Source organism: Urocampus carinirostris, chromosome 12, assembly GCF_059441175.1.
Source record: "Urocampus carinirostris isolate Australia breed hairy pipefish chromosome 12, RoL_Ucar_1.0, whole genome shotgun sequence".
NCBI lineage: Eukaryota > Metazoa > Chordata > Actinopteri > Syngnathiformes > Syngnathidae > Urocampus > Urocampus carinirostris.
In genome coordinates this window covers 41,156,854-41,174,182 of record NC_142360.1, presented here as the reverse complement: position 1 = coordinate 41,174,182, position 17,329 = coordinate 41,156,854, and the positions used below count along the sequence as shown (strand labels likewise).

General features: G+C 43.2%; 1 protein-coding gene across 2 annotated transcripts in view; it reads right to left on the bottom strand.

Annotated features, from left to right (window-relative positions):
• Positions 1–17,329, bottom strand: part of LOC148356048 (retinoic acid receptor RXR-gamma-A) — a 65,350-nt gene that overhangs the window by 4,597 nt on the left and 43,424 nt on the right. For both annotated transcript variants that reach the window (XM_088349061.1, XM_088349062.1), the window contains 7 exons: positions 14,947–15,082; positions 12,480–12,659; positions 10,852–11,012; positions 9,640–9,769; positions 4,231–4,363; positions 2,822–2,913; positions 68–173 (listed from right to left, as the gene is read on the bottom strand). In XM_088349061.1, the coding sequence (XP_088205187.1) occupies positions 68–173; positions 2,822–2,913; positions 4,231–4,363; positions 9,640–9,769; positions 10,852–11,012; positions 12,480–12,659; positions 14,947–15,082 (938 nt within the window). The remainder of the gene's footprint in view (positions 1–67; positions 174–2,821; positions 2,914–4,230; positions 4,364–9,639; positions 9,770–10,851; positions 11,013–12,479; positions 12,660–14,946; positions 15,083–17,329) is intronic.

Here is a 17,329-nt window from a genome sequence, read left to right as displayed (position 1 = left end):
TGTCTGAAAAGGTACCAGAGTATTATCATCACGGATGCCCAAAAAATCATGAAGAGTTTTCTCTCACCTGCCAGGCTGGTCCGGGTATTTGTGTTTGGTGTAAGACTCCAGCGAGGCGTAGACCTTTTCCCTGAGTGCTTCCACCTCCATCGGGTTGGATAAACCTTTGGCGTCTGGAATAAAAGCAGGAAAGAACTGGCCTTATTTTTCTTTTTCACGCAATCGAATCTTTCATCTTATCTCCTAAAGAAATGACTGGAAAGATGCTCTCCAAAGTCAAAAGATTCTTTTAGTCATCCTCACAGTGAGTGATCCTTTAAACGCTACGGGAACATCACTAAGTCGTTCTCCAAAAGAAAAAATTTTTGGACGATCTAAAAGAGGGGTGTCAAACTCATTTTATCTCGGGGGCCACACGGTAGAACAAATATTCTGTCGGGGGCCGGACGAGTAGATTCAAGAGAAAGAAAAAGAGAGAAAAAGAAATAAGAGAAAGAGAGAGGGAAAAGGAGAGAGGGCAGGACAAAGAAAGAAAGAGAGAGGGAGAGAGCGTGAGAAAAAAAAGAAAAAGTCGTGAGAGAGGGGGAAAAGAAAAAGAGAGGAAGAAAGAAATGTAAAGAGAAATAGAAAGACAGAAGGAGAGAAAAGAGAAAAGAAAGTGCGAAGGGTAGGAAGAGAGAAAGAGAAAAGAGAAAAGGAAAAAAGGAAGTGAGAGCAAAAGAGGTTAAAAGAGACAGAGAGAGAAAAAGACAAAGAGCAACAAAGGAAGAGAAAAAGAGAGACACAGAGAGTGAAAGACACAGAGAGTGGGAGAAAAGGGGTGGAAAAGAGACAGAGAGAGAGAGAGAGAGAGAGAGAGAGAGAGAGAGAGAGAGAGAGAGAGAGAGAGAAATAAATACAAGTACAGTGTCTTTGATCGAGGCACCTGGCTTTGGCAACATCATGTAGATATATTTTAACCTGCAGCTTGTTTTTCTCTTGCGCTTCTCTGAGTGTTGTCTCACGGGCCGGATTCAATTACTCAGCGGGCCTGATCCGGCCCGCGGGCCGCCCGTTTGACACCTGTGATCTAAAAGATTTGACTTTGAAGCTTGTTTCAAAAGTCAAGGTATTTGTTGTACTTGAGTGAGGGCTCCCTCTAGCGGTACAAACACTGTCATTCTTAATGAATCATCTCATTCATACTTCACATCTAAACCTTAACTATCTGAAATATTGAGATAGATTCCTTTTTCAATTTATTTTTTGAAAGTCATTCTCAGTCATTCCATTCAAAAGACGTTTTTAGTGATTCTCAAAGTGAGGGCTCCCTCTAGTGGTACAAGAGGAATAACGTCTTTTTCCAAAGTAACTCTCAATTAAAAAAAAAAACTCATTTACATTTTTTTACATGAACATTTTAACCATATCCGTTTCAAATATTAGAATTTGAAGTGACTCTCCTTCGTCAAAAGTCAACTTTTTTTGTGCTACTCAAACTGAGGGCTCCCTCTCGTGCAGGGGTGCCAAACTTATTTTAGCTGGGGGGTTAGAAAAGCGCTAGAAAAGAAAATCCAGACTAGACGATTAAAGAAAAAGAGTGACATGAGGTAAAAGAGAGAGAACAAGGGAAACAGAGAGACAGAGAAAGAAAGAGAGAGAGAAAATGGGAAAATGAGCACAAAAGAAAAAGGGAGAAAGAGAAAAGAAAGAAACTACAAAAGCATGAAAGGAAAAAAAAGAGGAAAAATGAAAAAAGCTAGATAGATAAAGAAAAAGAAAAAAGGCATGAGAGAGAAAGAGTGACCAAGAGAGAGAGAGAGAGGGAAAGAGAGAGAGAAATGGCAAAAGGAGAGAGAAAGATAGAGAGGGTGAAAACGAAAGAGAAAAAAATGAAAGAGATAGAAGGGAAGAGAGAGAAAGAAAGGAAGAGAGAGAATTTGAAAGAAAGAAAGAGAGAGAAATTGAAAAAAACAAGCGAAATACAAAGAGCGTGAAATTGAAAGAGAAAAAAAAGAGACAGAGAATGCGAAAGAGAGAGAAATTGAGGAAAAAAAGAGAAAAGGAGGGAAAAGAAAGAGAAAGCAAGAGAGAGGAAAAAAAGAGAAAAGGAGGGAAAAGAAAGAGAAAGCAAGAGAGAGGAAAAAAGAGAGAAAAGGAATAGATGAATGACAGAATAAGAGGGAGGGAGTGACAGGAAGTGAGAGAAAGAGAGAGGGAAAGAGAGAAACCGAGTGCTGAAAAGAAGAAAGAGGAACTTCGGAGAATTAAAGTGAGCAAACGGAAATCAGCCTTTTGCGAAGAATGAAAAAAAGGGAAAATAGTCAAGAAAAAGACAGAGGGGAAAATGCAAAAAAGACACACAAAGAAAAAACAGAAAGAAAAAAAGAAAATGCAAAAAAAAGACACACAAAGAAAAAAAGAAAGAAGAAAAAGAAAAAGAAAAAAAGAGAAAAAAATGAAAAAAGACAAATCAAAAAAGCAAGAAAAAATAAGGAACAAATACAGTTTTTTTTGGGGGGGATACCTGTAGTAGCAAGACGGCCGACAACGACGGCAGCTCCCTCTAGCTGAGGCTAAGGCATGTAAAATGAATGCACATTTTTCGACCTACGAGTACTTGTAAAACATGCTATTTCATATCATAGTTTTTTGCTTATTTTTTAAATCGCTATTTTAATGCATTCTATTTTCAACCACCAGAGGGCGCATCCCCCTAAAACATTCATTTGTAGGCGGGGGCCCGACGCTATCGTCCCGCGGCCGTCAATTGGCCCCCCGGCTGCGAATTGGAGACCCCCGGTCGATAAGAAAATCCTTAATGGATGAAAAGAAGACCGACCTGGGTTAAACAAGACGATGGCTCGCAAACAGCCCAGTTCGCTTTTGTCCATCTGCATGTCTTTCATTTTGGACACCAGTTCCGTCAGGACTCTGCAAAGACATGGAAGATATCGTTTCGTCGGTGGAAAATACCATAAACGTCGGTTGTACTGCGCAGAATAGTGCCAGATCGCCACGCAGACGCGTCTTTTTGCGCGTCGTCATCGAACCCGACGGCGTTCACGTGTCATCGTTCCTCGAGGATGAAAGGAAACTCCCGCAAATCGATAACTTCCACTGCTGTTCCGTTCGGATGTCGAATTTGAAGACTTGATTTGGGGTCGTTTTTGACGTCTGTCGGTTTTTTAGTCGATTTTTTTGGGTCATTTCTGGTCTTTTTTTATAAGTGTTTTTCCGTCTTATTTCTGTCGAGTATTTTTTTCCCAGGATGAATATGCAAAAATATTTCCAAAGTAAGAAAGTCCGTTTTTTGTCAATTTTTTAGTCCTAAATAGCTGTTTGATGTTTTTTTGTGGTTTGTTTTTTATTGTTTTGTTATTTTGGTCGTGTTTTTGGTCTTTTATTTGTCTTTTTTTCATGTGTACTTTGTCCTATTTTTGTTTTGTTTTTATGGTCGCATTTTGGTTGTTTTTGACCGTTTACTGGTCCTTATTTGGATCTGTTTTTGTCTATTTTTAAGTCCTTTTTGCTGTTTTGTGGTTTGTGTTTTATTGTTTTGTTATTTTGGTCTTGTTTTTGGTCTTTTATTTGTCTTTTTGAAAATGTGTACTTGGTCCTGTTTTTGTTTTTATGCTCGCATTTTGCTCTTTGTTTAACTGTTTACTGGTCCTTATTTGGATGTGTTTTTGGATGTTTTTTCTGTCTTTTTTGTTTTGTTGGTGTTGTTTTCTGTTGTTTTTGTATCAGAGTACACAGGCAAAAATAATTACAAATTAAGTAAGTAAAAATACTGAACACAGTACAGTCAAAACTCTTGTTTATCTCCTGTTATGAATCATATGAAAACTATTGGCCTAAACATGTCTCATTTCTCTGGAAGGGCGTCATAAATGTTTCCAGACGTCACCACAGTCATTTGTATTTAAAGTGCATGCGTTGTGGAAAAGAGCAGCTCGCCGTTTTTCTCTGGGCCACCACAAGAAAGCTTGGGACCCTGAGGAAGTCCTTGGGCAAGACACTAATGCCCGGGATGAGTAGGTAGGAGCCTTGCATGGCTGACACCGCTATCGCCGTGTGAGTGTGTGTGAATGGGTAAGTGTGAAGCACATTGTAAAGCGCTTTGGGTGAAAAGTAGCAGCTTGTAGTCCTGAATTGAGAGTATTTTTTTCAAATAGTCCCACCGCGTGCTTTGAGTTGATCATGAACGTGGACGGGGGAGTAGTCCTTGTGTGATTTGGCGCCCCCTACCTGTCAAAGATGGAGCCGACGCCGGCGCTGTGGGCGCTGCTCCTGTGGACGTGTAATCCCGTCGCCAGCAAGATCCCGTCTTTGACCGTCACCGACCGATGAGAGAAAGAGGCGATGAGCAGCTCGTTCCAGCCTAAAAAACAAAAAAGAAAGAGAAAATGGGATGGATTACGTTTCAAAATAAGGTGCAAGCAGAGTTTATTTGAAAAAATGTCTCCCAAAAACCGCAAACAAAAAGTGGATGGATGTTTTTCCCTTCAGCGTGTGGGAAAAAGGGACACGTGTTGTGTTGCATAGTGTCACGGTCGCCATGGTGCCCAATTGGTCCCTGCCGCGCGGCGCCAGGTTCTGTCACGGTGGCCAGGGCGCCCGATTGGCCCCGCCCATGGACACTGGCATCTGCAAAACTCTGTTTTGACACGTCAAGCCCTGAGAATCTCCGTTTTTCCTGTGTTTTTGATCCTGTTGTGCCCTCGTCACGATCTGTTTGATTTTGACCACTTCCGCGTCCCGAGCAATCTACTCCCCACGATCCCCGAATCGAGTGTGCGCTCCTTTCCCTTCTCCCCAATAAACTGTGATTAACGTTACGCGAGTGGGTTCTGCTTCCTATTTCCTGGCCTGGTCCTGACAGTTCCGTGTGCTTGGCTGGCATGTGTGGGTTTTTACAGTTTGTTGTGTGGGTTTTTATCATAAAGTGTCTCAGAAGGGAACATTTATTATTAATGAACTTCCAAAAAGGATTGTTTCGTGATGTGCAGCAAAAACGGGGTTTGTCGGGATGACACCTTGACTGTAAACCACAGGCGTCAAAGAGGCGGCCCGCGGGCCAGATCGGGCCCGCTAAGGGATTGAATCCGGCCCGCAAGACCACACTCAGAGAAGCGCAAGAGAAAAACAATCTGCAGGTTGAAATATGTCAACTTGATGTTGCCAAAGCCAGGTGCCTCCAACAAAACACAATTGCAATCACTTGTCATCGCTCCTCGAGGATTAAAGGAAACTCCTGCAAACTGACATTGGCGCCAATGATAAAAGAAGTGCTGAGTTTTTGATCGATAACTTCTACTGCGGTTCCATTCGGATGTAGAAATGGATAGATAGATGTCTATATAGATAGAGATAGATAGATGTCTAGAAAAATAGATGGATTGATGGATAACTAGATAGGGATAAATAGATATATAGATAGATAGAAATATAAATAGACAGATGTCTAGATAGATAAATGTCTAGATCGATGGATAGATGTCTAGATAAATAGAGATAGATAAATGTCTAGATTAATGTCTAGATGGATAGATGTCTAGATAGATAGATGGATAGATGTGTAGATGTCTAGATCAGCGGTCGGCAACCTTTGACACCGAAAGAGCCATTTGAACCCGGTTTCCACGGAAAAGAAAACACGGGGAGCCCCACATCTAAAATGAAAAAAAAAAAAACTTCTACTACTTTACTGCAGGATGTTTCTTATGAAATCCACGTGCTACAGAGAAAATGACATTTTATTCATTTAATGAAGACATTTTGAACATTTTGAATTCTTGAAAAATAATAACAACGAATGTCTCTTTCAAATAAATGAAAAAGCTGAATTGAAATTGTCCATGTAGCAAACGAAAGCCGAAAAATGCCATGAGGCGTCATCCTTATATCCATTTCTCTGATCTAAAATGAAGATAACACTGTATATATTGCTTTTTTCTTACCTTTACACTTTGTATAAACAACTATAGCGTGGTTATGTCTTATGAAGCGCTACGGAGAAAATGAAATTTGAGCGAATTTGCAGACTTCACCCACTTCTTGAAATGATTTTTCGTCCGCTCAGCCTTCCGCATCGGTTCCGAAACAGCTTTTTTCCTCTCGTCTCCCTCTGGATATTTTTCAGCAAAGGCTCTGCGTGGATTGTTAAAATGTCTCGCGACATTTGACCGTTTAGTGTTAGCCGGTTTTTCTCCACAAATGAGGCATACTGGTAGGCCGCTCTCGCCCGAGGTCAATGCAAACGGATCTGCCCGGGCATCGTCGAATGTTCTATTTTCTCGAGATATTTTTATTTTCTTACATTTCGGGTATACCAGCTTCCGCAGCGTGACGTCTATTTTGAGCGACGAAAAAATAATATCGAATCATTTCATTCATATTTCAAATATTTCAAGATCACAATAATCTTCAAATTTAGAACTAAAATAATATAAAAACGAACACAAATAAAACACACTTCAATTAAATACAAAAAAATTTTTTTTAGTCATTTATTTTCCCAAGCCAATCAGAGCCACATTATAAGGATGAAAGAGCCGCATGAGGCTCCGGAGCCGCGGGTTGCCGACTGCTGGTCTAGATGGATAGATGTCTAGATAAATGTCTAGATGGATGGATAGATAGATAGATAGATGTCTAGATAGATAGATGTCTAGATAGATAGATGTTTAGATAGATAGATGTCTAGATAGATGGATGGATAGATAGATGGATGGATAGATAGATGGATAGATGTGTAGATAGATGTGTAGATAGATAGTTGTCTAGATGGATAGATGTCTAGATGGATGGATAGATAGATAGATGTCTAGATCGATTGATAGATGTCTAGATAAATAGAGATGGATGAATGTCTAGATAAATGTCTAGATGTCTAGATAGATAGATGTCTAGATAGATGTCTAGATAGATAGATGGATAGATGCCTAGATGGATAGATGTCTAGATAGATAGATGTCTAGATAGATAGATGTCTAGATAGATAGATGTCTAGATAGATGTCTAGATGGATAGATGTCTAGATGGATGGATAGATAGATAGATGTCTAGATAGATAGATGTCTAGATAGATGTCTAGATAGATAGATGGATAGATAGATAGATGGATAGATGCCTAGATGGATAGATGTCTAGATAGATAGATGTCTAGATAGATGTCTAGATGGATAGATGTCTAGATGGATAGATGTCTAGATAGATGTCTAGATAGATAGATGGATAGATAGATAGATGGATAGATGCCTAGATGTCTAGATAGATGTCTAGATGGATGGATAGATAGATAGATAGATGCCTAGATAGATAATTGTCTAGATAGATAGATGTCTAGATAGATAGATGTCTAGATGGATGGATGGATAGATAGATGGATAGATGTGTAGATAGATGTGTAGATAGATAGATGTCTAGATGGATGGATAGATAGATGTCTAGATAGATAGATAGAGAGATAGAGGAATCACCCTGCAGGTACTTCTTTCACCAGCAGAGGTCAGTACCGAGTGGGGGGGGGGGTCTATTTCGGTCTTTTCTGCTCCATTTAGCTAAATGTTAAATATGCGGAGTGAATGCGAAAGGATGGAAATAGATGGCGAGCAGTAAGCGCCATTAACAGCTTAACATCATATCATATCGTCCGGTATGGACACCGAGCTATTTAGAGTCTCTTATGCTCGTTGAGACGCAGAATTGACATTTTGCCAACCTTTGGAGGTTGGCAAAAAGGAAAAAAAAGAACTTTAAAGGGACGGTGTGTGTTATATAGCGCCTCCTAGCGGTAAAAAAAGCAATATTTAGAAAAAGACATTTCGATAACAAACACACTGCGGAATATCATAAAAGTGCCTTAGTCTAGAAATATATTCCACATCACATAAGCTTCACTTTGAGTAAGCTGACATCATTGTCTGCCATCTTGCTGCTACGGGTACCCAAAAACAGCCGGGTGATTCAAAACATTTCACTTTGAGTCTCGTCGTTTGTTTTCCTCCGTTTGCTTTTCAGTTTTCGCTTCACAGTACAGCGACATCTAGTGGTCAAATCATGAACACTGTGCTTCAACATTGAATAGATATAACCATTTTATGTATTTTTATTTGCTATCATAGGGGTAAACCGGCAAAAGCTGTCAGAGCCCTGCTGTTGAACAGAAGAGTGTGTTGTGTCACCCTACTTCCAATAATCGACTAGGTAATAACATAGTAACAACACAGTAATAACCCAATACATGTTAGGCTCTGGTATGCTATGTTCCACCAGAGGGCGCCAACCAGGTTTGGAACTGGGTACAGCTGTATCCAATCACCTCACACCTGTCTCTAATTATCTTGACCCTTTATTATGACTGTTTGGTTTGGATTTTTGTGAGTTGTTTGCGCCCACTTGTAATTGTTTGTTACTTTGTACGTTTGCATTTTTCATTGCGTCTGTTTCCTGTTTGGACATGACGCTTCATAGGACAATACCTAACAAACTAATGCCAGCTGCCGTTAATGACGAGGGAAGAAGAAATGCAACGCCAAAGGGACAAGAGAAGACGTGTTGGCGCGGCATTTTTTATAGTTTGTTACTTTGTACGTTTGCATTTTTCATTGCGTCTGTTTCCTGTTTGGACATGACGCTTCATGGGACAAAGCTGCACAAACTAATATCAGCTGCTGTTCATGATGAGGGAAGAAGAAATGCAATGCCAAAGTTACAGGAAAAGGCGTGTCGGTGGCATTTTTTATTGTTTGTTACTTTGTTCATTTGCATCTCTTCTTCAACGCCAGGATGTTTTTTTATTGTTCCTGTTTGTTGATGCTTGTAATGACGCTGGATAGGACAATACCGTACAAACTAAAGTCAGCTGCTGCTAATGACGATGGTAGAAGAGATAAAATGGAAAAACCATTAGAAGGCGTGTCAGCCTCATTTGTAATTGTTTGTTACTTTGTTGATTTGAATCTCCTCTGCCACTCCAGGATTGGGTTTCTATCATTGCTTCATAGGACAATACCGTACAAACTAATACCAGCTGCCGTTAATGACGAGGGAAGAAGAAATTCAATGGCAAAGTTATAAGAGAAGGCGTGTCGGTGGCATTTTTTATCGTTTGTTACTTTGCATTTCCTCTGCCACGCCATGATTGTTTTTTTTAAATTGTTTCTGTTTCGTGTTTGGACATGACGCTTCATAAGACAAAGATGCACAAACTAATGCCAGCTGCTGTTAATGACGAGGGAAGAAGGCATGCAATGGCAAAGTTATCAGAGTGGCATTTTCTTATTGTTTGTTACTTTGTTGATTTTCATGAGTGTTTTTTTTTCTAATTGTTTCTGTTTCCTGTCTGGACATTTTTTCAGTAGTTTAGTTCCTGTTTGTCTTTGGTTACTTTCTGGTTTTGGTCTCTGTTTCTTGTTTAGACCTTGTCAGGTTTGATTTTTGTTGGACATGCCATTTGATTTGTGACCTCTTGTTCCTGTTTTTTTTTTTTTTAAATAACTAGCAACTTTATTTTTGAGCACCCCTGCACATGGGTCCACCCTTAAAACTCAAGAATAAATGCACATCGCACGGTGCGGCCTTTGCCCCATATAGTCAAAAAAGAAGCGGGTTAGCATGTTAGCATGAAGCTAGCCGAACGGTGGGCGAGTTTACCTGCTCGTAATAAGATGACCTGGTCATCCAGGGGGAGCTCGGAGAAGTGAGGGATCCTTTTGGCCCATTCCACCAAAGTGAAGAGCTGCTTATCGGCCGCCTGGCAGATGTTGGTGACCGGATCGTTGCTCTGGCGGCGGAGAAAGCGGCAGAGTCAGAACAGCTTCCGGGACAAAAGTCCAGGCCGCGACCGGGCCTCTTTCGGGCGGCGCTGACGCAACCGTGTTGTTCTCCGGAGACTTCGGGATGGATTGTTTTGGAGCCTTGCGAAATGCTTTTGGCACTCGCGTGAAGCAATCTTTCGTGAAAGTTTGAAGAAATCGTTTGGAAATCGAGACCGAGGGGAACGGGGGGAGGAACCGAGGCCCTTCCTAAAAGAGCCAACTCGGCCATTTCGGCTCTCGCAGCCCAGTGGCCTTCGGGTAAGTCGCCGGTTCGAAACTTGGCCGAGTCTCAGGAAAAGCTATTCCGCGCATAAAAATCAAGACACAAATTTTGGAATTAATTCACTGATCAATTCGTAGAGTATTCCAGTGCGAGCAGGCGAAAACACTGCAGGTTTCCCCTGCGGTGTCTAAAGCGCGGTCTTTTGAAGTCTATGTCGGCACGAGATTGAGAAAGATTTGAGCGAGCGGGAGTTTTTGTGTGAGGGAGAGGCGTCAGGGGGTGAGAGTGAGGTTTTTTTTTTTATTATTGTATGATTTTTTTTTTTTTTTATCACTGAGACATTAAAATACAGAGAAACAAGTGTGGTTTACTTTTATTATCTTCTGCACGGTTGGACAACTGTCACGGTTGCCCAATTGGAAACAAAAAGAAGGAAACAGCAAAATAAAGAGAAAAAAAAATAGAAAAAAAGGGAAAGAGAGAAAGGTTGAGAAATCAAGTAAAAGAGAAAAAAGGAAAGAGCAAAAGAGAAGAGAGATAGAGAAAAAGAGTAAAGAGTGTGACAGAGAGAAAGAGAGATAAAGTGAGAAAAAAGAAGAAAACAGCAATAAAAGAGACAAGAGGTGAAAGAAAGAAAAAACAGAAAAAAAGGGAAAGAGAGAAAGGTCAAGAAAGAGAGTAAAGAGAGAATGATATAGAGAAAGTGAGAATAAAGAAGAACAGAGCAAAAGAGAAGAGTAAAGGGAGAGAGTCTGTCTCTCTCTCTCTCTCTTTCTCTCTCTCACAAGATAACAATATTTGTATTTCCCGGCGTGAAACGTTTACCGAGTTCCCGGGGCTCCCGTCGGAGTAGCTTTCGGTTCTGGGCTCCACGGCCAGTTCGGCGTCCAAGATCTTGTCCACCGGCATCTCCTCGTTGAAGAAACCCACGGCTTCCGTCTCGTTCTCGCCTCGTTCCTTCCCGCGTTGCCTCTCCTCTTGGACCGCTACGACGGACGGGAACAAGTCGGCACCGGTGAAAACGGCGGCCTCTTCCGTTGCGCCCCGACATTTCGCGTCTTCCGCCCCGGACGTCGGCGTCTACGTCGCGGGGGCGAGCGATATGATCTCCTACTCCCCAAAAGAGCCGATACTCCCCGTTTTTCTACGCATTTGTAAAATAGCCACTTGGCTATAAGGCTTGCTAAATAGCTTATGATGGAGGAGGGAGCTAGCTAAAAAGGTAGAAAACTAACAGGGAGCTGGATCGCTAGCTAAAAGAGTAAAAAGCCATCCAAATAGCCGGATAGAAAGCTAAAAAGGCTAAAATTGAGCTAGCAAAAAAGGTAAAAAGGCAAGCTTGCTGGATAGTTTGCTAAAAGAGTAACGACAACTCAATAGCTAAATAAAAAACTAAAAAAAAGGCTAGATGGCTAGCTAGAGAAAAGGAAAACATTCTGCTTTATCAACTATAAATAAAATGCAAGTCAGATAACATGCAAAAATTGTAAAAAGCTAGCTAACTAGCTTGCTAAAATAGTAGACAACTAAATAGCCGAAAGAATAACTAAAAAAGGGTCGGATGGCTAGCTATAAAAAGGCCAACATTTAGCTTTATAACTCGCAAAAAAAGATAAAATGTGATCGAGTTAACATGCAAAAATTGTAAAAAGCTAGCTGTCTAGCTAGCTAAAAGAGTAAAAAAAACATCAAAATAGCCAGATAGTTAGCTAAAAGGGAGGCCAAAATTTAGCTTTGATAACCAGAAAAAGAGGTAAAAAGCTGACTAAGTAGCTTGCTAAAAGAGTAAATACAACTAAATAGCCAAAAGAAAAACTAAAAAAGGGCCACATGGCTAGCTAGAGAAAAGGCAAACATTAGCTTTATAACTTGCAAAAAAAAGATAAAATGTGAGCAAGTTAACATGCAAAAATTGTAAAAAGCTAGCTAGATAGCTAGCTAAAAGAGTATAAAGCCACCGAAATAGCCAAAATTTAGCTTGATAAATAGAAAAACAGGTAAAACCAAGCTAGATAGCTTGCTAAAGAGTAAAGATAACTAAATAGCTAGATAACATTTTTAAAAAAAGGCCAGATGGCTAGCTAGAAAAAAGGCCAACATTTACCTTTATAACTCGCAAAAAAAAAAGAGATGTGATTGAGTTAACATGCAAAAGTTGTAAAAAGCTAGCCAGTTAGCTTGCTAAAAGAGTAAAAACCCATTGAAAAAACCATAAAGTTTTTTTTAATGGGCGCCGTTTTCCGCTCTCCCCCGGGTTGTTTACGTCACGTCTTTTCAGCTCAAGACACCGTTCAAAATAGCCACTGGCAAATAGTTTTCCTTTTGTTACTTTTAAAATTTTTGTCATTTTTTTTTTCGATCCTCTTCCGCCTCGAATGGGTTTTCGGTAGCCGCACGGTTATCCCAAACCCTAAACGACGCGACTTATACTCCAGTGCGATTCCCAAAGTTACCTTCTCTCTTCATGCCCATGGCCAGGCACTTCTGGTAGCGACAGTACTGGCAGCGGTTGCGTTGGCGCTTGTCGATCAGGCACTCTTTGCTGTCCCGACAGGTGTAGCTTAGGTCCTTCCGGACCGTCCTCTTGAAGAAACCTTTGCAGCCCTCGCAACTGTACACGCCGTAGTGTTTCCCTGGAGACCGAGAGGAAAAGCGTCATCGTTTCTGATCCCGACCACGTCTACTCTCCTTTCCTGGCTTACGACTCGCTTACGACCCGACCGCGTTCGTGCTCTCCTGTCCCGGTTACTGACCCGTTTTTTGCGTTCCCGAAACCACCATCGCTCGACACGAAAGATTTTTTTTTTTTTTTTATCCTGACCACGTCTACTCTCCTCTCCCGGCTTTCGACTCGTTTCTGATCCCGACCACGTTCGTACTCTCCTGTCCCGGCTACTGACCCGTGTTTTCCGTTCCCGAAACCACCATCGCTCAACACGAAAGATCGTTTTTTGATCCTGACCACGTCCACTCTCCCGTCCTGGCTTTCAACCTCTTTTTGTCTCCGACCTCATCTACTCTTCTTTCCTGGCTTACGACTCTCTTCCGACCCCGGCCACGTTTTTGCTCTCCTGTCCTGTCCCGGCGACTGACCCATTTTTTGATCCTGACCCTCTCTACTCTCCTCTCCTGGCTTACGACTCTCTTCCAACCAGGCAAGTTCGTGCTCTCCTGTCCCAGCTACCCATTTTTTCTGTTCCCGACACTTCCCATCACTCGACACAGAAGATTGTTTTTTGATTCCTGACCACGTCTACTCTCCTCCCCCGGCTTTCGACTCGTTTCTGAACCTGACAACGTCTACTCTCCTTTTCTGGCTTACGACTCGCTTTCAACCCCGACCACGTTTCTGCTCTCCTGTCCCGGCTACTGACCTGTTTTTTCTGTTTTCTTCCTGACACCGCCATCGCTTGACACAAAAGATTGCTTTTTGATCCTGACCACGTCTACTCTCCTTTCCTGGCTTACGACTCGCTTACGACCCCGTTCGTGCTCTCCTGTCCCAGCTACTGACCCGTTTTTTCCGGTCCAGACACGGCCATGACTCGAAAGTGGCACTTCCGCATTCAGAGCAACCTGCTTCCCGCCACCAGAGATCTCCGGATCGTGTGTGCAACCCAGGATCAAAAAACGTGTCAAAGCCAGGGAACAGACGGGAGCAAAAAACAGGACAGGTGGGAGTCAGGGACGAAAAAAGGCTTGCTTAATGTTAACTGAGGTTCACAGACGGACTGACAAAATGGGACGGACAGGAGTGTGTAAAAGTACTGATCGGGAGCCGGGACAGGAGAGCAAAACATGGTCGGGATCGGAAACGAGTCGAAAGCCCTCTGCCCTCAGACAAATAAAATGAAAAAAAAAAAATCCAGCGCCCATCCTAAGAACGGAAGCTTGAATTTCTAACCCTTACTCTAGCCTCAACCCTATTACCTTTTAAACCCCGACTCGCAGCCCAAACACCTACTTCCTAGCCCCTCTCTCCTTTAGTCCACGCTACTCCAATCCGTCCATTATCCGCACCGCTTATCCTCAGTAGGGTCGCGGGGGTGCTGGAGCCCATCCCAGCTATCTTCGGGTAGTGGGCAGGGGACACAGGGACAGACAATTCACTCGCTCATTCATTTCGGTTAGGCCAATCAACCTGACCTGCATGTTTTTGGAATGTGGGAGGAAACCGGAGTGCCTGGAGGAAACCCACACAAGCACGGGGAGAGCATGCAAACTCCACACAGGAGGTTCAATCTCATGACCACAGAACTGTGCCGCACACGCGCTAACCACTGCGCCGCCGTGCTGCCCTTCCTCCAATCCAACAGTCCCGATTTGCCCTCGTAGGAATGTTTGTCTATCGACTCGTGTAGCGTCCTAGATCGACCAATTGAAACGCCCCGTTTTCAATTTTTCCTTGTCAAAATTTATGAACTGTAAAACTGATAACACTTCAAATAAAACGATGAACTTTGGGCAGTGGACTGGTTAACCCGTCAGCCCCGTGGTGTGGAGGTTCAGGGTTCAATTCCATCGATCAGCCTCTCCATGCGGAGTTTGCATGTTCTCCCCGTGGATTTCTTCTGTGCACACCGGTTTTGTCCCACATTCCAAAAATCACGCATGGCAGGTGGATCGGCAGGCTCCGATTGTCCCTAGGTATGAGTGAGTGGCTGAACGGTTGTCTGTCTCCGTGTGTCCTGCCTGGCTGGCAACCCCTGCCCGAAGATAGACCCTGGTGTGGATAAGTGATGCAGGAAACTTGGTTTTTCTGTCAGAACGTATCGACAATTACAAAGAAATATAAGAGAGAGTCAATTTTATGGTAGGCCTCTGGCGTCCCCTGCTGGTTATCCAGAATAACAGTAAAGTATAACTGCATTCTAAAACAAAATCTACGAAAGGTAGAAAATCTTCAACGGCGAAGTTCACCTGAGGACCGATCCCCGCAGATGGCGCAGATGTGCTTGGACATCCCTCCGGGACTCGGACATTGGTAGTTGATCCCGCTCAGGTTCTGCAGTCCCGGCGGAGGTTTGATGTCTTCCGAGCCGCTCATAGAGTTCATCTGAGGAACGGAAACAGAAACTGAAGCGGAGGAGGGCGGGAAGCTAAAGGGAAGCAAGAGTGAGGTGGTCTCGTGACCACTTCCTGTTTTGGTTTTCCTTCTACTGATTTGGCTATTGTGTCCCCCTCCCCCGCTCACCGCTTCCACTTCCCATAGACTCTCTGGCAATTTTATTGTGAAAGTGCGTCACATGCTAGCTTAGTGCGAGAGCGGGGTGTTCTCCACGAGGCCTTTCGTGCAGGTTTCTTCATGTTTTCTGTTACCTGATTGGCTGTGGGACTCTTTTTAAACTCCCGTCTTACGAAAGGAAGCCAGCAGACCGTCTGCGAACCTATGCTCTCCGCTAGGCAAGCTTTTGTTCTCTCCGACATTATCCTGCCCTATTTTCCTGCTTGATACCTGTTGCCGACCTTTTGTCTGGACCCGTTTCTGCTTTCACTCCTCCGTCCTGGCCATCGACCTGTTTTGCTCCGTTTCCTGCCTGATACCTGTCGCTGACCTCGTTTCTGGACCTGTTTCTGTGTTTGCTCCTCCGCCCCGGCCATCCACCTGTTTTTGCCCTGTTTCCTTTCCTGATACCTGTTGCTGACCTCGTTTCTGGACCTGTTTCTGTGTTTGCTCCTCCGCCCCGGCCATCCACCTGTTTTTGCCCTGTTTCCTTTCCTGATACCTGTTGCCGACCTGTTTCTGGACCCGTTTCTGCTTTTACTCCTCTGTCTTGGCCGTCGACCAGTTTTGCCCTGTTTCCTGCCTGATACCTGTTGCCAATCTCTTTTTGGGACCCATTTCTGTTTTGCTACTCTGTCCCGGCCATCGACCTGTTTTTGCCCCGTTTCCTGCATGATACCTGTTGCTGACCTCTTTTCTAGACCTGTTTCTGTTTTGCTCCTCCGTCCCAGCCATCGACCTGTTTTTGCCCTGTTTCCTTTTTTGATACCTGTTGCCGACCCGTTTCTGGACCCGTGTCTGCTTTTACTCCTCTGTCTTGGCCATCGACCTGTTTTGCCCTGTTTCCTGTCTGATACCTGTTGCCAACCTTATTTCTGGACCCGTTTCTGCTTTTACTCCTCCGTCCCGGCCATCGACCTGTTTTTGCCCTTCAAGCTTTGCTCTCTTTCTCAATAAAACCGAGGAAAACGAACGCTATTGGGTCCCGTCTCCGTTCCTGGTCTGAGGACAGTTACAGGGTTAGCCACCGGGGGCGCTCCTTGATGCATTTACGGCCTACAAAATTTAAAGGTACACGGAGCGCAGTTTTCCTGATTACGGTTATCACCCAGCCACAGCTATGGTGTCTATGATGTCTTTGAGGTGTTTTCTTACACAACTTTGTGGAAACAGGGAACGAAATGTCATCGGATGACCTTATTTGGAAGAGGCTTTTAAAACACGGGACACGGATACTTATAGCGAGGCCGAAAACGTCCAATCGGGCGGAACAATTCTCTTTTTGTGATCACCATCCGTTCCTACGACCCCCTTTTCCCCTCCTCGAGAGCCGAGCGGGTTTATTTTCTCCCGTTTTTTTTTCCGTTCGGATGCAAACATCTGCGTCCCAGCTGCACCGCTGACCGACAAATGGCCTCCCGTCCTATATATTTGATGCTCTGTGACATAAAGGACCAGCGTGTCAGTCACTTATCACTTATTTATCTCTCTTTGATGGACAAATTCAAGCACTTTCAAGACCAATTTTTCCAGCACCTTCGAAGGAAAAAAATCGATCCGAATAAAGTGTTTTATTTGTTGTTGACTTTTGGGCATATTTGGTATTGGAGTCATTGAAAGTAATCAATAAGTAATCAAGTACATTTCTACAATATTATAGCGTTCGGATAACGTTACCGTTTACATTTTTCAAAATAAAGTCGCTATCTTGCTCCTACTTTGTGCCGTCTCCTATTTATGATTGTCAGGACCGGAACGGAAACAGAACCCAATTGCGTAACGAGAAAGGGCTGCGCCCACCATCCGGTGTTCGCTTGACACGAGAAGCAAGTCGCTCTCGTACTCGGTTTGTGATCCGAACACGGAAGTGGATCTTCCGTAGTGAACGATGGAGGTGTCAGGGACGGAAAAAAAACAGGTAAGTAGCCGGGATAGAAGAACAAAAACGTGGTCGATATCAGAAAAGGAGGAAAGCTAGCTAGCTAGATAGCTAAAAGAGTAAACAGCCAACATAATAGCCATAGAAAAAGCTAAGCAAAGGCTAGGTAGCTAGCTAGGGAGGAGGCCGAAATTTAGCTC